The sequence below is a fragment of the Lissotriton vulgaris genome, chromosome 7, assembly GCF_964263255.1.
Source record: "Lissotriton vulgaris chromosome 7, aLisVul1.2, whole genome shotgun sequence".
NCBI classification, from domain to species: Eukaryota; Metazoa; Chordata; class Amphibia; order Caudata; family Salamandridae; genus Lissotriton; species Lissotriton vulgaris.
Window position 1 is genome coordinate 1,030,748,079 of NC_141695.1, and position 21,735 is coordinate 1,030,769,813.

Below are 21,735 nucleotides of genomic sequence, written 5' to 3' on the forward strand. Positions count from 1 at the left end.
GCACCAGCAAAAGACTTGAACATTCCATTAACAAGACTCATGGGTCCTCCTTTTGAACCACTCCACTCGTCCATTGCAATACTGATCATAAAAACTTCCCTTTTTAATCACCATCACTTCAGTTAGAAGGGTCAGTGACATTTAGGCATTAGCCCTTGAGGAAACTTTCTTCCAACTACATAAGCACAAGGTAGTACTTAAAACAAATCCTAAGTTTCCCCCCGAAGGTAGTTTCCAGCTTTCATATTAATCAACCCTTTGACTTACCTGTTTTTTTTCCCACAACCAGATTCTGTTGCTGAAAGGGTATTACACACTTTAGGAGTCAAAAGAGCACTGATGTATTACATTGATAGAACTAAAAATCCAATGCTTTAACGGCAGGGAGAGCATTGCACTTGCTGTACATTAAGTGTTGTTTGAAATTGTACTTGCAAAGAACTAAAACTTTCTGTAAATCAACTCAGTTGCTTATCTCTTTCTCTGTTCCTGGAAAAGGAAGGCCTTAGCGTGGGGTAGTATTGCTCTCCGGGTCTCCTCAGCTATACTCTTCTGCCATGAAAAGGTGGGGCGTCGACTAGCTGCAAAGGAGAAGACTCAGAAGGTTACAGTCTCATTCCACTCCGAAGGTTACAACCTCCTCAGCCCTGTTAGCAGAAGTATCTTTACCTGACCTCTGCAGGGCAGCGACATGGGTAAATATTGCTTAGCATTACTGCCTCTGTGGCTGTAGTAAAGTAGATCTATCAGTCGGTCTGGCTGCTCTCTGGCGACTCTCTGCATAAGGTATGCAACTACTACTCGTATTTCAGTCTAGTCTCATGGTGGGATGATTCGCCTTACCTGCCGCTGTTTGTTTTTGTATACTGCTAACTAGTCTGATTCAAGCATGTGAATCTATAAAAGATACAATACTGGAGAAAAAACAAGTTACTTGCCTGTACATTGTCGTTCTCCAGTATTGATATCTTTTATAGATTCACATGCAACCCTCCCTCCCTCCTTGTTCAACCTCACCTTTTGCTACTTCTGTTGGTTTACACTAGAGCTCGAAATTTTGGGTTTGGTGGCTCTGCACGGGATGAGTACTCCAGGTTCTCTGCTCCGATAACTGAAGTTTGGCTGTTTTAAAAAATGTTAAGTGGGTTACTAAATACTTTCGTTTTCAATGGAGTTAATGCTAATGCTTTAGCAATACTGTCATTACTGTTACTGTGGTACTCCCACTATGATTTCGGGAAAGATTCAAGCATGTGAATCTATAAAAGATCACAATACTGGAGAACCCCAGTGTACAGGTAAGTGACTTTTTTCCAATCTATTCTTTGACTACTGTCTGATTATGGCCGCCATTCCTGAAACCATTCATATAAGTGATGGACATTATTTCACCCACGGTCTTTCAGTCACAAAGGTAAAGTTCACTCTATTACCTATACCTTCTGTAGGACTCAGGCTACCATGCTACTGTGATCCAGCAAGTGATCTTTGGTTTGCCTGTGTTCGAGGCATGTGGGCTGCTGAATTCATATCTGTGCATAGATCGCCGCCTAGTGTTGGGTCCGGATGATTGCACATTGTTGTCCTGGAAGAGTCTTCGAAGTATCACAAGATAGGTGGCTTCTCCCCTGGACTACAGTGCGCATGCCAACTTACTAGAAGCATATACAAAATTACTAAATTTTAAACATATATTGAAAACATCATAATATCATAAATCATAAAAAATACATAAGAAATACATGTGTGTATGATTAAAACACAGTTTATTACAAATCAATAAAGTCAATGTCATATAACATCAGTAGTGCCGTACATACAAATAAAGGTTCGGTTTTTGTTAAAAAAGGATTGCCGGTATAAGTACAAGGATAAAAATATATCATAAAAAGATCACAGTTGTTTAGGGTTGTCGACGCAGCGTTTCGATGTGTAACGATACCACCTTCATCAGGACAAACAATTCTTTGAGTAATAGTTATCCCTCTCTTCCTAATTGGAGGTAGATTAATCGATATCTCTCAATTGATAGAGGATCTGGTCTATTATTTCCAAAGTCGCATTTCTTTCTATCAAGTTCAGGAACTCCGAAATGGAGAGGGTTATTGCTGGAGGGGGCCACCGTATTATTTAGAGATTATCACCTTAAAGCAGGGTTCTTTGGCCCTCTGTGCAGCGTCACTTGATTCTTTTAAATCTGTTACCAACGCTCGGTATCCTTACACAGTGCCATTTTTCAATTTGACCTTGTTTTTTTAAATCGGCCTCCCTGCTCCCCTCGCAGCTCCTCTCGTCCGCAATCCGGAAGTGATTTAAATCCCTTCCGGACTGCGGACGAGAGATATCGATTAATCTACCTCCAATTAAGAAGAGAGGGATAACTATTACTCACAGAATTGTTTGTCCTGATGAAGGTGGTATCGTTACACACCGAAACGCTGCGTCGACAACCCTAAACAACTGTGATCTTTTTATGATATGTTTTTATCCTTGTACTTATACCGGCAATCCTTTTTTTTAACAAAAACCGAACCTTTATTTGTATGTACGGCACTACTGATGTTATAAGACATTGATTTTATTGATATGTAATAAACTGTGTTTTAATCATACACACATGTATTTCTTATGTATTTTTTATGATTTCTGATATTATGATGTTTTCAATATATGTTTAAAATTTAGTAATTTTGTATATGCTTCTAGTAAGTTGGCATTGTGAGTTATCAGGGTAATACACGTAAGGGCTTCTTAGGGGAGTTGAACCTTTTGGGACCTCTCTAGTTTTTCTCTTTAAATCTCCTTGTCCCTAATTGGATTAATAAGGAGACCTCCCTTTCTTTTATATTTATATCTACAGTGCGCATGGGCATCGACTCCATCCCCAGATTGTTTTTTTCCACCATTGGGTTCGGATGCGGTTCGGATGCATATTTGTTAACTCAAGTTCGGAATCGATAAAAAACTTTCCTTTTGGCCAAAAGGCCTTTAGTTATCGTCGGTATTGTCTTGCGATCAGTGCCCAGTTCTTGTTCCAGCTCAGTTCCCGAGCCGGACGTCCAGAGGAGCCGCGTGGCTTTTCGGCACTGAAGGCCCGGTCGACGCCAGAGGCCTTATCGACGAACCATCATGGAACGGAGCCTGTTCAAGAGATGTCCCGTTTGCAACTCAAAATATCCTCACATCGACGTCCACCCGGTGTGCAACAAGTGCCTGTCTCCGGATCACGATGAAGCCAGCTGTATGGCTTGTTCTCGTTTCGGCTCCAAGAAGACGATTGGCCTTCGACGTGCAGCGCGCAAGGAGGCCCAGCAGATAATGAAGACGTCGACGAGGTAGGAGGTGACGATGGGGCCTTTGGGGCCGTGGAAGATAGCTCGAGCGAAGAGCTAGGCCCGACCGTTGGTACGGGAGCCGAGACCAAAACACTTAAGGCTCAGGTTGAGGGATCGCCACTGGGCCTTACCCGAGATCGTACACTTTGTTCTACAGCCTCGCCTCAAAGCCCGGCTTCGGACATTTTTAACGAGCCACTGGTTGACCGATTGAAACCGAAAGCATCAGTGTCTACGCAACCGAAAGCACTGGAGGCAAAATCAAAACCAAAAGTGCGTATTGCTTTGGTCAGCTCGAAGTCCTCTGAACTATCGGCACCGACGAAGCAAAAAGGTGTTATCGACCCGGTGAGGTCGCTCAAAGGTGTCGAGCCGAAGACTGGGACACCGAAAAAACTGGTCAAGGACGTCGACCTGAAAAAGTCGGCGCCAAAGGCCGTCGACACAGACAAAGGACTCGGTGCTCAGAAGGTTCTCGATCCTATGTGTCGACCAGACCAGGCTAAAAGCGGTACGAACCTCGAGTCCACGCCTGGCGGTGGCTCGAAGGAACCCATCGAGTCGACACAGCCGTCCGCCTCCTTTTCGAAGCAGGTGTCTGAATCGCTGAAACGCATTAAAGAGAAGTCTTAGACTGTCGGACCGAAGGATACTCCACCAACGAAGCCTACCAGTAAACATCCAAAATCGCCGGCGCCCTTCCAGTTCACGCTGCCGCCGAAAGTGGTTCCCAAGACCTTCGCCCCTAAGACGGCCGTCTAAGCGTCCAAGAAGGTGTCCACGGGGCCGAAGCCCACAACTGCGGAAGTGGTCACGAAGCATCGACAGCCTCCACTTGAAGAGCAGTCGAGACAATTCATCGACGCAGACACGGGTAGACTTTCTATTTACAAGCGAAAGATCGCCCTGGAACAGCCTATGGAGTCATATAAAATTCCATTGAAAAAGAAGGATTCGACTAAATCACCCCTTCTTGTCGAACCTCTATCACCACATGGCCAAGACACTGCTCATATCTCGCCCACTTACTCAGATGTGGATACAGGGGAAGGTGACAATGTGGAGTACAACTATCCTATAGACACTGATCCTAACGATCACAATGAACCCTGGGCAGACGCTGCTGACCCAGGAGATCCACACACTGCTCCAGACAGTCATGTGTATGCTGTGAAAACCTTGCCTACTGAAGACTCGGCGGCGTTTAATGCACTTATTGAAAGGGCAGCCAAAAATCATGATGTCCAGCTCCATGCTGACCCTATTGAAGTGGATTTTTTGTTTGACACCTTCTCCACCTCAGAGAGAACTGTCAAGACTCTGCCAATGCTAAAGGGTGTCTTAAAACATGCCGGAGACATTTTTAAGAGACCACGAGGGCAAGGGTGATAAACCCCAGAATTGAGAAAAAGTACAAGCCGGCGCCTGGGGACCCTACCTACATCAAGGGACAGTTGCCGTTGGATTCTCTGGTTGTTTCCAATGCCCGGAAGAGGGCAAACTCTCAAACAACGGGTGATGCTCCTCCCCCTGACAAAGAATCTAAAGTGCTAGAGGCATCAGGGAAAAGGGTGGCAGCTCAAGCGGCCAATATTTGGCACATTTCCAACACTCAAGCACTCTTAGCCAGATATGACAGGGCTCATTACGATACTCTTGAAACCCTGTTACAACACTCGCCAGATGAATATAAGGAGGCAGCTGAGATGCTCATACAGGAGGGGAAGCTTACCTCAAATGCATCTATCAAGTGTGCACTGGACGCAGCAGACACCGCGGCCAGGGCAATTAACGAAAGTGTGATGTTACGGCGACATGCCTGGCTTAGAATCTCCGGTTTCAAGCCCGAGATACAAACCACCATACTAAATCAGCCTGTAAACCCTGATCACTTATTTGGACCAGAGGTGGACACCACCTTGGAAAAGATCAAAAAGGACACAGACTGCAAAGTCTATGGGGGATCTACAGTTGCAGCAGTTCAGGGGTGGTTCTTTTCGTCGCTCAAACAATAGAGGAGTTTCCAGAGGCCAGCTGTCCCAGCAAACACAATACAGCAAAGGAGGAGCGCAGACCACCTACGCCAAACAAAGTAGAGGTGGCTACCGTGGAAACAGCGCCAAGGGCAGAGGTCGTGGAAACAGCTCCCGATCCTCCGCCACTAACAAACAGTGACGCCTTGTCACTGCCCCCCGACCATACCACACCGGTCGGGGGGAGACTACAACAGTTCCTGCCAGTCTGGAAATCCATCACTACAGACAGGTGGGTGAGGAAGCTTATCCAGAACGGTTATTGTCTGGAGTTAACATCCACTCCACCCAACATACCCCCAAGACACCGTCCTATGTCCACAGAGCATTTGCACTTATTGCAGCAGGAGGTAGTCGTCATGCTGCAAAAAGGAGCAATAGAGCTCGTGTCGTTGAAGGAAAGAGGTACAGAGGTGTACTTGCTGTACTTCTTGATCCCAAAAAAGGACAGGTCCCTCAGACCCATACTGGCCCTCAGACCCCTGAACCAGTACATTCTATCAGAACACTTTCACATGCTCACATTGCGACAGGTTTTACCGTTACTCAGTCAGGGAGATTTCCTCGCAACATTAGATCTGAAGGATGCATATTTCCATATTCAGCTACACCTGTCACACAGAAAATACCTCTGGTTCACCATTCAGAATCCGCATTAGCAATTCAAGGTCCTCCCTTTCGGAGTGACAACGGCACCCAGGGTGTTTACAAAGTGCCTGGCGACAGTGGCTGCACACCTTCGGAGACTGAACGTTCACGTCTACCCTTATCTGGACGACTGGCTTATCCAAGCAAAGTCGGCCCAGCAATGTGCCACCCACATGTCCCGCACCATTCACCTTCTTCACGATCTGGGGTTTTCACTGAATTATCCAAAGTCCTACCTTCAGCCCGCCCACGTACGGCAGTATCTGGGCGCGACAGTAGATACTCTGGCAGTAAAAGCACAGCCAAATTCAGTGAGGATCAACAGCATGCAATTGCTGATACAAAAATTCAGACCACAACACTCGCTTCCGGCAAGAGTGTTTATGCAGTTGATAGGCATGATGGCCTCCTGCATCTTCATAGTCCCGCACGCGAGGCTGCATATGCGTCCGCTTCAGGAGTGCTTAGCACGTCAGTGGAATCAGGTTCACGGACAGTTGAAAGACGTTGGTGACCGGTCGTGCATACAACTCTCTGCATTGGTGGAATCCACAAAACCTTTGAAGGGGCCGACCGTTCCAGGAGCCTATGCCACAGATTATTCTGACGACGGACGCATCTCTCCAGGGATGGGGAGCTCATGTACTCCACTACACAGTGCAGGGGCTATGGACTGCGCAGCAACAGAGGATGCACATCAACCTTCTAGATCTGATGGCTATCTTCATGGCGATGAAAGCATTCAAAGTACATCTGTGCAACAAGGTCGTGTTGATCCGGACGGACAACATGACCGCCATGTACTACATACAAAAGCAGGGAGGTACACACTCTCCACAGTTGTCTCATCTGGCTCAGAGCATGTGGAAGTGGGCCATTCAGAGAAACATCTTCCTCATGGCGGAACACCTCCCGGGCAAAGACAATCAGATGGCGGACCTGCTCAGCAGGCACAGCCACCAAATGCACGAGTGGGAGATACATCCATCAGTACTCCAACCATACTTCCAGCAGTGGGGTCATCCAGAGATAGACCTGTTCGCCACAAATGAAAACGCCAAATGCCAAAGCTTTGCCGCCAGGTTCCCACACCCACAGTCGCAGGGCAATGCGATATGGATAAATTGGTCAGGCATATTTGCGTACGCTTTTCCCCCAGCACCTCTAATACCGCTGGTGGCACGCAAGCTGAAGCAACACTCGATGACACTCATCCTGGTTGCTCCGACGTGGGCACGCCAACCATGGTACACCACGTTTCTAGAACTATCCGTGGTACCGCATCAAAGGCTGCACCTCACACCCAGGCTTTTGACGCAGAGCCATGGCGACATTCAGCATCCAGATACGCAACAGCTCAACCTGGCGATCTGGCTCCTGAGGTCTTAGAATTTGGCTACCTCAACTTGCCTCCTGCCTGTATGGATATCATACGGGAGGCAAGAAAGCCCACCACCAGAGCATGTTATGCGGCGAAATGGAAGCGGTTTGTCATTTATTGTGCAGACCACATCAACCCGCTAGACGCATCTACTCACGACATCATTTGTTATCTGTTACATCTATAAAAATGCAATCTGGCCTATGCTTCCACTCGTATACATTTGTCCGCCATAGCAGCTTATCTCCAAAACAGGCAGCATCTCTCGCTTTTCAGAGTGCCTGCCATTAAAGCCTTTCTGGAGGTACTCAAACAAGTTATTCCTCCTCGACACCCACCAGCTCCTGAATGGAACCTAAATGTGGTCCTCACCAGACTGATGGGTCCACCTTTTGAGCCTCTGCACTCCTGCGAGATTCAGTTCTTGACGTGGAAAGTGGCTTTCCTGATATCAATCACATCGCTGCGACGAGTTAGTGAACTCCAGGCACTAACTATCCAGGAGCCATTCATACAGATTCACTCCAATAGGGTGGTACTTCGCACTAACCCTAAGTTTCTTCCGAAAGTGGTTTCACAGTTCCATATCAATCAGACTATAGAACTGCTAGTGTTCTTCCAAAATCCTGAGTCAGTGGCGGAAAGAATGCTCCACACACTAGACGTCAAAAGAGCTCTAATGTACTACATAGATAGGACCAAAGATTTTCGGAAAACAAAACAACTATTTGTTGCCTTTTCGCCACAACACTAAGGCAACCCCATTTCGAAAGCAGGTATAGCCAGGTGGATCGTTAAGTGCATTCAAATCTGCTATCAAAAAGCCAAGCGAACTTTAACGGTTACCCCACTGGCCCAATCCACCCGAAAGTTGGGGGCCTCCATGGCTTTCCTTGGAAATATTCCTTTAGAAGACATATGTAGAGCAGCCACATGGGCTACCACACACACATTTACGAAACACTACTGTGTAGATGTGCACTCCAAACAGCAGGCAGCTGTAGGGCAGGCTGTTCTAAAAACACTTTTTCAAACTGCTGCAGCTGGCACAGGCGGCCGCTGCTAATGGAGGGACTGCTATGTATTCTATGCACAGATATGAATTCAGCAGCCCACATGCCTCGAACCGAATATGCTACTTACCAGTATGCATCTGTTCTTGGCATGTAGGGCTGCTGACATTAATATTGCCCGCCCTCCTCCCCGGCGCCTGTAGCGGCTGCAGCACTCAGAATTACTCTTAGCATGGTCATCACTCAGTGTTACACTCCATCTTTGCCACAATGCCTAAAAACAATTTGGGGATGGAGTCGATGCCCATGCGCACTGTAGTCCAGGGGAGGAGCCACATATCTCGTGATACTTCGAAGACTCTTCCAGTACAACAATGTGCAATCATCCGGACCCAACACTAGGCGGAGATCTACGCACAGATATGAATGTCAGCAGCCCTACATGCCAAGAACAGATGCATACTGGTAAGTGGCATATTCGTTCTAGTCAGTGAACTGAAGATCCGCTTGAGTGCCCTTCTTACCACAACCTCAGAAAAGAACCTGTCAGAAGGGATTTCTCAGTGAGTTGGATCAACAGTGGCTCTTGTTATAAATGATGTTGTAGAATCTGTACTGAATATAACTGTGTTCGAGGCATGTGGGCTGCTGAATTCATATCTGTGCTTAGATCGCTGCCTAGTGTTGGGTCCGGATGATTGCACCTTGTTGTCCTGGAAGAGTCTTCGAAGTATCATGATAGGTGACGCCGCCCCTGGACTACAGTGCGCATGGGCATCTTCTCCATCCTCAGATTGTTTTTTTCCTCCATTGGGTTAAGATGTTCTTCCTATACTCCAGCTTCGGAATCGAATCAAAACTTTTCTAAAGGCCAAAAGGCCTTCAATTTCGACGTTATTGACCTCGCTCTGTACTTCTCGACTCAATCAAGCTTTCCATCTCAAACCGGTCGTCGACGCTGGCAGTGGGGCCTTTTCGACGCCACGTGGGCCTGCTGCCGATGGAAAGGAGCCCGTTCAAAGGTGCCCACAATGCCACTCCAAGTTCCCGCATACTGATAAACTCAGTATGCAACAAGTGCCTATCACCAGACCATAAGGAAGAAACCTGCCCAGCCTGTTCCCAATTCCGTTCGACAAAAACTATACGGATTTGACGGGCCGCTAGGCAAGAGATACAGCGACAGGTACCGGAACCGGACAACATCTTCGATGATGACCAAGAACTTCCAGAAGCTCCAGATTCGGACCTAGAAATATTCACCGCCGAGGGCTACTCTAACTCCGATGACGAAATCCCACCGGGGCAAATCATGAGTACACTGCCCCCGACACCGATTACCCCGTTACCGAAGGCTCCGGTCAAGGCATCGCCAAAAGGCCTTAGCCAAGACCCAAAGAAACATTCGCCAGCCCCGCCTTCCGGCTTGGCTCCGAAACCAAAAGCTAAGCCTTCAGAGACCCCAGGGCCAAGTAACGTGATCCCACAGAAGGTTCCAGAACCCAAGAAGGTCATCGACCCGAAGTTGTCGAACCGAAGATGGCCGTACAGCCTAAAGGCGTCGACCCAAAGAAAACAGTCGACCCAAAGGGCGCCGAACCTAAAAAGGTCGTCAAGCCAAAGAAGGCCACCGAGCCGAAGGCCGCCGACCCGAAGAAGGCCGTCGAGCCAAAAAAGCCGACTGTGCCGAAGGTTGCTGAACCGAAGAAGGTCGCCGACATAAAGGGTGCCGTATCGAAGCCTGTAATCTGGCCGTAAAAGGCTATCGAACCAAAGACAAGAGCTCCAAAGACACCAGTCGATCCAAAAAAAGCCATCGACTCTGCAAAGGACAATAAACCCAAAAAACCTGTCGAGCACAAGAGACGTATTGAACCGAAAGACCTGGTCGACCCGAAATCACCCGTTGACCCGAAGAAAGGGTCAGAGCCAAAGAAAAGCAATAAGGCACCGAAAGTCATCGATACAGAAGGCGTTGTCGACCCAAAGGCACCAAAAAAGTCAAAACCAAGTACAGTGGAAGAAGCACTCTTCCATCCAGATCCATCAGACGACCAGGCAAAAATATACATTAATCCTGAGACTGGTAAAGTCACAATCCTACACTGGAAGAAGAGACCACTGGACACTGACTCTCATTCCCCCATTCCTCTAAAGAAGAAGGACTTGGGACGTCTCCCTCTAGACCCTTCTTTCCTTTCTATCCCACTATGCCTACTACGCCTTTTGCTCCTTACTCTCCTTCTCACTATGGGGACAATGAGGGAAACACAGGGGTGGATCCTCAGCATGATAATGATTTTCCAGAAGATCCTAACCCCCAAGATGAACCATGGGGGGAGCCAACTGACCCATATGACACCCATCCCATCCCATCCCTGACGTCTCCTCATACCCAACAAAGCCGTCACCTACTGACGACACCATTGTCTTCAACCAACTAATAGACAGGGCAGCGCAGTACCACAATGTAGACCTGCACAATGACCCTATAGAAGAAGACTTCTTATTTGACACTTTCCCTACTTCAGGAAAAAAATGTCAGAACACTTCCTGTGCTAAAGGGAGTGTTAAAAAACGCGCATGATATATTTAAAGATACCGACAGGGCACGTGTAATCAATCCTAGGATTGAAAAGAAATATAAAGCAGCCCCTACAGACCCTACCTACATCAGAGGTCAGTTACCATTAGACTCACTGGTAGTGGCTAATGCATGCAAAAGGGCCAACTCACAGACAACAGGGGAGGCTCCTCCTCCTCCTGGTGAGTCAAAAATACTAGAGGCCTCAATTAAAAGGGTAGCATCACAGGCCTACAATTCATGGAGAATTGTGAATACACAAGCTCTGCTAGCTCGTTACGATAGGGCACACTATGATCCGCTTGAAAGCTTAATGCAACACCTGCCTGAGCCTTTTAAAGCCCAAGCTAATGACCTCATACAGGAGGGAACATTTATTACAAACGCCTCCATCCAATGTGCGCTTGACGCAGCCGACACCGCAGCCAGATTTATTAACACTAGCGTTTTACTACGACGACATCCATGGCTGCGTATTTCGGGCTTTAAGAATGAGGTGCAGTCCACCATTCTTAACCAGCCAGTCAGTCAAGACTTCCTTTTTGGCCCTGCAGTCGACACCATTCTAGACAAATTGAAGAAAGACACAGAAACTGCAAAATCAATGGGTGCACTGCAGTTTCAGCAACACAAAGGTTCCTTTCAACGCTCCTCATACAGAGCAGCTACACGAGGCCATACCTCACAGACCTCATCTTCATTCAAAGGCAACACCCTAGTTTCCTTTAACAAAAATTCCAATAGAGGAGTTACAGGGGCAACAATAACAAAGGAAGAGGACGTGGAGGCAATAATACCAGAGCCTCCACTGCCACAAAACAGTGACTTAATCACGCTACCTCCAGACCACCTAACAACGGTCGGAGGCAGACTCCAACCATTCCTACCGGTTTGGAACGCAATTACCACGGACAGGTGGGTGAGACAAATTATCCAGTATGGTTATTGCCTAGAACTCACTTCAACCCCACCAAACATACCACCCAGACAACGTCCTATGTCCAAAGAACACATCACCCTGCTACAACAAGAGGTGAAATGCATGCTGGAAAAGGGGGCCATAGAGCCAGTCCCTTTTCAGCACCAAGGGACAGGAGTATACTCCCTATACTTCCTTATTCCCAAGAAGGGCGGCTCCCTCAGACCAATACTGGACCTCAGACCCCTAAATCAATGCATACTGTCTGAGCGCTACCATATGATCACAGTACAGCAAGTGCTCCTGTTGCTACAGCAAGGAGACTTCCTAGCAACATTGGACCTCAAGGACGCGTATTTTCACATACCCATCTATCCAGCTCACAGAAAATATCTCAGGTTCACAATAGAAGGTCAACACTACCAATTCAAGGTTCTCCCCTTTGGGGTAACCACTGCTCCAAGAGTGTTCACAAAATGCTTAGCGACAGTAGCTGCACATCTCAGGAGGCAACACATCCATGTGTTCCCGTACCTAGACGATTGTCTCATACAAGCAAAATCGTACCAACAGTGTGCAGGAGACACGTCTCAAACACTTCAGCTGCTACACAGTCTAGGGTTTTCGATAAACTACCTAAAATAGCATCTACAACCGTCCCACACACAACAATATCTGGGAGCTACTATAGATACCTCAGTGGCAAAGGCATACCCAAACTCAGCGAGGATAGCCAGCATGCAGATGCTCATTCGAAATTTCTGCCACAACACTCTCTTCCAGCTCGAGTCTTCATGCAGCTCATAGGCATGATGGCCTCCTGCATATTCATTGTCCCCGATGCCAGACTCCAAATGCGTCCATTGCAAGAATGCCTAGCACAGCAGTGGAACCACGCTCAATGGCAACTAAAAGACCTAGTGTTGGTAGACAGTCGCGCTCACAACTCTCTGCAGTGGTGGAACCCACAAAACCTTTCCAAGGGGCGACTGTTCCAAGAGCCGGTTCCACAACTAGTACTAACAGCGGACGCATCACTGACAGGCTGGGGAGCCCACCTCCTTCATTCCACAGTACAAGGGCTCTGGACAATCAAACAAAAGAAACTGCATATCAACCAACTAGAGTTGCTAGCAATATTCCTAGCCTTGAAAGCATTCCAAAAATACTTGTACACCAAGACTGTGTTGATCCGGACGGACAACACGACAGCAATGTACTATATCCAGAAACGGGGAGGAACACACTCTCCACAACTGTCCCACTTGGCACAGAGCATATGGAAGTGGGCAATTCCGAAAGATATCTTTCTCCTGGCAGAACACCTCCCAGGGAAAGACAATCAAATAGCAGATCTGCTCAGCAGGCACAGCCAACAACTACACGAATGGGAGATTCACCCCCAAGTTCTCCAACCATTCTTCAGGAAGTGGGGACACCCAGAAATAGACATGTTTGCCACAAACAAACTCAAAATGCCAGTACTTTGCCGCCAGGTTCCCACATCCGTTGTCACAAGGCAATGCGATATGGATGAACTGGTTAGGCAGATTTGCGTATGCTTTTCCCCCAGCACCACGGATTCTGCTGGTGGCACGCAAACTGCGCCAACAATCACTCACATTAATCCTAGTTACTCCCACATGGGCGAGACAGCCATGGTACACAACGTTCCTGGAACTTTCAGTAGTTCCTCATCAAAGGCTGAACCTCGCACCCCATCTTCTAACTCAGAACCATGCAGAAATCAGACACCCAGATCCCAATCAGATGAACCTAGCGATCTGGCTCCTGAAGTCTTAGAATTTGGATACCTTAACTTGCCTCCAGACTGCATGAACATCATTAGAGAGGCAAGACGACCAACTACAAGAGCGTGCTATGCAGCTAAATGGAAGAGATGTCATTTACTGCAACAATACCCAAATCAACCCCTTAGATGCTTCCATACAGAACATTATATGTTACCGGCTGCATCTTCAAAGATGCAACCTAGCATACTCGTCCATAAGACTACACCTCGCTGCTATAGCAGCATACCTTCAAAACAGGCAACATCTGTAGGAGAGTAGGGTCTGCAATCCTATGATCACCCCAGATTTTTGCTTTTTGCTTCACTGGTTTACGACTTCCCTGGCTGTGGGCCTGCTAATCAGACCCACAGCCTAGCTGTTCTCTCACTAAATTGACACGTGTACCTTAGGTGCATTTACCAATTGGTACTGGGCCACCTTATCAGACCCTGTAACTCAGGGCATAGGTGGACCCAGGGCCTACCAGGGGCTGCAGCATGTATTATGCCACCCCTGGCTGGCCATCTAAATCTGACACAACTGGCTGCACGACAGCTGGGGCAAGGTGGTGTAATCACCCTTTGCTTTAGATATAGTATACCTATATCTAACCCTAAAATGGACACATAGATTCCTATCAGTCACTCCTATGGCAGGCCTTAACAATCCTGAAGGCAGAGTGCTTGGAATCATGTGAGATGGTGCTCTGGCATGAGCTGAGCCCGTTTGCAGCTTGCGGAACCAAGTCCTAATAGCTGTTACATGATAACGCGTACCATATACTCTTAAGTGCATTATAATCCTCGCGGTTATTTGCCAGCTTTGGTATCGCTTTATCAAAACATGTCGAGTAAGGTGTCCTACGAATTGGAATACAAACCGCTCGCCAATTCTGGCGACGGGGTTAGCATTCCACCCTTCTAGAGGGACACGACATGTATGTAACTGTGAACCCCGGTTAAAGTTAGCTCGAGCCTCAGCATCAGAAAATGGATGCTGCCACCACAGACACAAGTCTGACCTCCTGCTGCTGGGAGTCCTTCCAGCGAGGAGAGCTTGGACAAACGGTTTCCTGTCAGGGGCGGTGCTAGCACCATCCCAGACAGGGTTTTGTGTATCCTGGGTAGGCAGGGCTGAGAGGAAGGTGACTGCAAGTGGCACCCCGGTGCTCACTGTGCATATGCCGGCTCGAACCAGTTCCAGGGGCACTCCAGCCCCTGAGCTGGGGAAAGTACGGACAGAGGAGAGTGGTGTAACCACCCCCCTTCCTGGTCTCACCCATGGGCAGGACCTAGTCGCGTGCCAGCCCCTTTCTTTAGAATAAAGGTAGGAGCGGGGACCCTTCCAAATTAGATAATCTTTGAATCCTGAAACTACTTTCTACGAAAGGAACTCTCGGCTTCTTCTCAAGATTTCTCCCTTGTGACTAAGGAGTAGTCACCCTGCAGCAGCAGGCACCAACTAAGTATCTTGCGGTTTGCTGAACGTCCTTCCTCCGGAACCAGACCGACCAGCACAACGAGACCCGGACTCCCTGCCCTCTCTGACCTCAACCTGCCTCTACAGCACAGCTGAGAACCGTGGGTGCGACGAGACCAGATGAACCGGCTATCATAAGAACCAGCACGACACTGATCCAGCACGACCACGAGGGATCCTCGAGTGGGTGCACTGGGGTAAGAGAAGCCCCAACCCCAAGCAGCACGAGCACCGAAGTCCATCCCCCCAGCATCTACCAGATCTGCGTGGGGCCCTTTTGCTCCTGGGTTGCTGCTACGTTGTCCGGTCACTTGCCCGTTGGCTAGTGACCCTCCAGACGACGTCCTACGTTTGTTTCACCGCTGGTCTAGCTCCTCTAGACTAGCCCTTGTCTCCTCCTGAAGGGGACCTTCCTCGGACCCTCCTGGTCCACTCCAGACGCCATTTTGTGTCGCCACGTGGGCTTGCCTTAGCCAAGGCTTGTTGCCTCCTTCACCAGATCCAGCATCGCCAGCAGCAGACATCCGACGTGGGACAGCTCGCAGACCTCCAGCCTGGTCGACATCAGCGCCCTGGTCCCTGCAACAGCAGAATCAAGTGTCACCTATTCGCCTGGCTGAGTGACCTTGTCCGTTGCCATCCTGGTGCCCACCTAATCACTGGCTAGTGATTCAGAACTTGGTCCCCTCTGCTAACAGGTATCCTTCTTCACTGATCCATCCCAGGATCAGCCCGGAACATCTTCACTGGTCGCCTGCCAGCAACTTCCACTTCAGGCTCCTGGTTCGTCAACGAGAATTCCCGACGACACTTGAACCCTATGCAGCCGCAGCCCCTGGGCTAGGTAAACCGAGTACCACGGTGCTCCAGCGTAGAACCACTCTCTAAGTGTCTAGATCCACCTTCGTTTTTGACCTACCTAGTCGGGTTCGCCCGAGAACACTAACTTTGCATTTACTAGCCTCCATAGACTTTGTCCCTCATTGCGCGTGAGAGTTTCCACTCTGCACACGACGTCCCTAGACCTCCTGCTTCTAATCTAAGGGTTCAGCATTGTAGGCCTAGCGGTTCTAAAGCCTCTGAGAATAGTTATTTACCTGCTAGTAATTCGCATTCCACTTTTGTAGTATATGGTTTTTCGTGCCCCTCGGGCATTTGTGTAAATTGTGCGACTTTCAGTATTTCTTTAAGAGTTTTGTATTGTGCTTAGCACCCTGTCCTCATAAAGAGTCCAGGGTTGTTGTGTTATAAATAAATATCCTTTTATTTTCATAACAACTTGTGTGGTGTCCTTTCACTTGGTGTTCAAGGGGTATATGTGATGGTATAACAGCTGGCTTAACACGCCCTCTAGAGTTTAGCCTAAAGACTGCTCTTGTCCATGCTACTGGGATAGCTGGTCTATAAGGTTGACTAACAACCAATCATCAATAAGGGTCGTTTGGTATGATACATAGTGATCACTAGAATAGTGAGCACTGCATATCAGGCCAACTTCTCACATTGACTACCTGGCATTTTTAGCTGATAGTTTACTCTGTAAGATGGCTAGGAAAGTTTCTCTCTATTCCCTGCAGATGTATATTCAGTTTATGCACTAATGTTATCCAAGGACCCCAAAGAGTTTGCTAGACTACCTCTTTAAATCAGGATTTGATGAAGAGGTTTGTCTTCACCTCCTCAATCCTGTTGCTCCCAAGCTAAAATGTGTAGATGCTACTGAAAATATTGCCTTTTGTCTCGAGGATGGGTGGAAGTGAACTTCTAAATAAGTACAGACTATTTACTCTAGTAATACTTTAACTGAGCAGTAGTCCTTAATAGCCCTTCTCACCCTACCTCGATCTTTAAAGCTATTGTGATTTCAACAGCCGCAGAGGTTCAATATGTTGTCTTCTGAGCATGGACCGGGACACCCAGACAGTGTGCAGTTAACCATTTTTATTCTTATGAAAAATTGTGCTTCCGTTCTTACATACCAGTCCTGGACAAATTGTGATGCTGGAGTTCTTGGTGGCATTAGTACAATAGTCAACAGGGTGAATAACATGTATTTTTAATAACTTTTTTGGTTTTAGGCCACTTGGACATGGTTCGTTTCTTATTGGAAGCTGGGGCTGACCAGGAGCACAAGACCGATGAAATGCACACCGCTCTAATGGAAGCATGCATGGTATATTTGGTTTCTTTTATATATTGATTTAATATTAAATACTGTCATTTTGCCATATACAGAAGCAAGGTAGGTTAATTAAAGTTTTTTATTTTTGCTTTATGCTAGTTTTGTCATAATGGGATAATACTTCACTGACCAATCTCAGAGGTACTTTTACTAAATTTGTAGTCTGGATCAAAATTAAAGCAAACATTTGGCTGGGTAAACTCTGGCAAAGATCTGTAATTTTTTTCTGCTAATGACACAGGAAGTAGTTTGTCGCAGCTAAATCTAGCAGCTTGGTGCAAAAGCTATAAACAACCAATTCTGGCCAACAGAACGGTTTACAGACACAAGTAGGATAATGTAAAGCGGTATTCTAAATCTGATTTGTTGGATGTGTTGAAAATAAGAGAAATGATGGGTTTTTTGCCAGGTAAATTTTGTTTGCTTTATATTAGATGTGATTAAGCTTTTGGGTTTAGTCAGTGGAAGAGTCTGACATATAGGAAAGTCTATGACAAGGAATTGGAAGGATATGTTAAGTTGCTTTTGAGAAATAAAAATCATTCAACTTAAAGTTGCTTCAGGGAGACTTGGAAATCTAAAAGCTAGAGCAATGTGTAATATGTGAATATTGTGCTTGTTTGCAGAAACTATAGAGATCAGGCGACTGGAATCTTGCATTGACATTCTGTTTTTGAGAAAAAGTCCCTAATATTGAAATGAAAAGTATTTCAAGTGGTGCTTTTTAAGACCAGCACCCGAAGGCCACCCAAGACCAGTTGAGGCCAAGATTCAGGTTTACTGGAACCCTAATGCTATTTTACAAGTGGCCAGAGAAAAAAAAGAGACTATGCTTCGAAAGTAATCATGCAGGTGTTTGTCCAGACCTCTTCTTTTTGGTACATTGTACTTTTTAAGCCATTTGATGCATTGAAATCTACTTTATGTGAGACTAACATCAATTGGGCATTTAGTAAAATTGGTGACTGATGATGAAGTTGGCTTTACGAGAAACTCTAAACTGTCAAAGATTATGTAACAATAGGCTCCACGATGAAAGATCAAAGCCTAAACTGTTTTTATTCAAGCACACTCAAAGAAGATGGATAATTTGTAGCAAAGTGAAGCCATTCATACAAGGAAACTTGGTAATCTGATTGCACAGGGAGATTATTTTTTTTCTCCTTTCTTTTTAATCCAGTTTGTATCTAAAGTATGTTGTGACTGATAAAAGGTAAGAAACAGTTTTTCTCAAAACACAGTTTAAGTTCCCATGCAAAACACCCTCCACACTTAGAAGTTTTTCAGAGGATAACAGTCAATGCAATCCTACGGAGGAAAATAGGATTATCGTTTTACAGATTAGTAAACGGTCTTGAGTTTCTAGGGTTAGAGCATGGGTTCCCCCAGGGTCAAGGATGCGCACTCAAAGCACCCTCAGCGGCACTAGGGCGGCCGGGTGCGGAGTGCTAAGGCCCATTGTTATCCAATGAGAGATAGGGGACCTCCCGTTTGTGGCTGCTCACGAGCAGGCGACAAGGTTGAGGGAGCAAAGCTCCTGGACTTGAACTCAGGTCAAAGGGGGAATTAAAGTTAGCTCCCACAGCAGCACCAGGGCGTCCGGGTGCAGGGTGATGTTGTGGCGTCAGGTTACCTGTTACTTTCAAAGGGAGTTGCATTTTTTAATTTTGGCTGCAGTTTCGGTCCAGGAAGTCTTTTGGGAGGAACCAACAGCTGGGCAAGGAAGTTGGAGGGGTTGGGGGTCATAGGTGCAACTCAGGTCCTCTTCCCCAGGGTGCAGTGTGGCCGGATGCAGGGGTGCCTTTTGAGGTCTGATTTCACCTTACCGGGTCACTCCCAGGTGGGGGGGTTGGGGTCTCCATGAAGATGCTGCAGGTGACGTTAGGGAGTCCTGGATAGGTCAACCCACGGGGGCTCTGGAGCGCTGAGGGACCTCGCTTGGACCAGTAGGCCACTTCGACTCGGCCGCAAGCGACTGGTGCAGTGGTGATTCCAGGCGTATTGTTTCTTTGTCTTCAGCAGGCCCGGAGTCTTGCTTTGGAGATGTTTTTGAGCGGAGCTGCTGGTGACAGGAGATCCGTTCTTTGTTGAAGGCCTTCAGTCCTCCCAGGGGTTCTAGAGGTTGCTGGCTGCAGGACAAGGCGACTTTTGACGCAGGGTCTGTGGAATCTGCAGATGGGCTGGTAGGGCTGGGGCCAAGTCAGTTCTTTTCTGCAGTCTCCTCTGCTGGGCGGCGTCTTTCCTTCGTAGATTGCGGGAATCTGCCTTCTGGATTCAGTGATGCCCACTAAATACTATATTTAAGGGGTGATTTAGGGGTCTCGAGGTAATAGCCAATGGGCTACTGACCTTAGGGTGACTACACCCTTGGTGTGCTCAATTGCAGGAAGGCATTTGAAGCTCCCCTGCCACAGATGGCTCTTCCTGACCTGGGTGTGGTGTAAACACCTCCACCCAAGAAAGGCTTTGTTTCTGGGCTCAGGGAGCGAAGTCTTCCACCCTAGGGGTCCAGAAATAGGTCTTGTGGTGGCAGGCTGGTGTTTACCAGTCAGGGACCCCATCAGAGGTTTGTAGTTTTCAGGGGGCATCTCTAAGATGCCCTCTTAGTGCATTGTAAAATAAATCCCACACTGGCATCAGTGTGGGCTTATTATGCTGAGACGTTTGCTATCAAACTTCCCAGAATTCAGTAAAGCCATTATGGGGCTGTGTAGTTCATAATGACATACTCCCAAACCATATGCTCTTTATGGCTTTATTGCACTGACAATATCAAATAATGGACTTGGACACTGTAGGGGTACAGTGCCCATGCAACTGTACCCTCACCAGTAGTATACTGCACCCCGCTAGAGGGGTGTCTTACCTATACCATAAGCAGTGGGTTGCAGGCATGGCCTGCAGGTATGTGTGCAATGTCAACTCTTCACTGTTCTCTGCACCAAAACACACATCCTGCAAGGACACTGTGTATTCAGGTACAGGACCTCTAAGGGTGACACAATATGTGCTGCAGCCCTTGGAGGCCTTCCCTGGTCACAGCGCCCTTGGTACATTTTACAAGGGGCTGAAATGTGGCCAGAGAGGTGCCAATTGGGGGTACGAAGGTACAGTTTTGGGAAAGAACACTCTGGGAACCTGAATGGCAGGGACCCCGGGCACATAAAGTCAAAGTGCATCAGAAATCTGGCAAAAAGTGGTTGGGAGGAGGGGGGGGGGTTACTGCAACAGAAACCCAGCTTCCTACACCAATCATTTGCTATCCCCCTCTAGAATCTTTCCAGGAGAGGCTAAGTCCCTCATATTCTCACCACATGTCACATGTGAAGGGAGTCTCCATAAGTATTCTCATTTAAAAAGCTTTTTTAACTTTGATATTTCCAATGTGTCTGATAGCAAAGGCCTTTTCCGTCCCTGCAAGATGTGTATGACCCACATAAGGACTGCTTTACTGCCTCCACCCCAAGCATGAGGTAAGAGTGCAAGATTTGCACACTTTTTTCTCAAACATTTTGAGGGACAGGGAAGGGAACATACTCCTATGACTTCAGAAGTTCAAAGATCAGAAAACCTCTTCTGAGGACAGTGATTCCTCTGCTAGGTCTCACAATAGGGCTAGATCTCTTGAAGGAGCTTCCAAGAAGTCCAGCAAGTCTATCAAGACTTACCATCTACCTCACAGCACCAAGAAAAAGGAGAAACAAAATCCACATTGACGACCTCTCCATCGACACCAAGATGTTCGACCACCACTACCATCTTTTGATGTTGGCGAAGACCATGATGACAGCACCCATCGGCGTGCCCATCTTGTCGGCTAAGATTCAAACATCCACGAAGTTCTGTTGACGTCACTGCTGTAGACGATGATTCTAATGATGCTTCAGTTGACGGCAAACCCGTCAACTTCGACCATGGTAATTCCTCCCGTGGCTGTACCGTTGACGCCTACTTCATTGATGAGAAAGATCTCCAGGATCTCCCTCTGCTCTGAGGTTACATCACCTAGCAAGGTCTCACCCCTGCCTCCTACCTGCCTTCTGGACATTGGTGAGTTGTATGATGACGGGAGCCTCTTTGGCGCAGCTCACAGTCCTTCAGAGCTGAATGTGGAATGTCAGGAGGCAGATAAAGGACCATATTTTCACAGTATTGTCCTCCACCTTCAAGGTTTTATGAGCCACGCGGATACTGAAAGTCAGTGAAGCATTCGGACTGCTTCCTCTACTATTTCAAAGAGTAGGCCAGAATATCGGTAAGCTCTATACTGGTAGTGGACTACATTTGGCAAGAGAGAATAAATATTATGAAAAATGCAGCCACTATACCAACTGTCCTTTCACGCGTAGACTAGAAGTACAGAGCGCA

At 47.3% G+C, this 21,735-nt stretch overlaps 1 protein-coding gene across 3 annotated transcripts in view; it reads left to right on the plus strand.

Annotated features, from left to right (window-relative positions):
- The window catches only part of ANKHD1 (ankyrin repeat and KH domain containing 1), a 1,478,908-nt gene that overhangs the window by 281,264 nt on the left and 1,175,909 nt on the right, over window positions 1–21,735 (plus strand). For all 3 annotated transcript variants that reach the window (XM_086931463.1, XM_086931465.1, XM_086931464.1), the window contains exon 7: window positions 17,264–17,358. In XM_086931463.1, coding sequence (XP_086787589.1) covers window positions 17,264–17,358 — 95 coding nt within the window. The remainder of the gene's footprint in view (window positions 1–17,263; window positions 17,359–21,735) is intronic.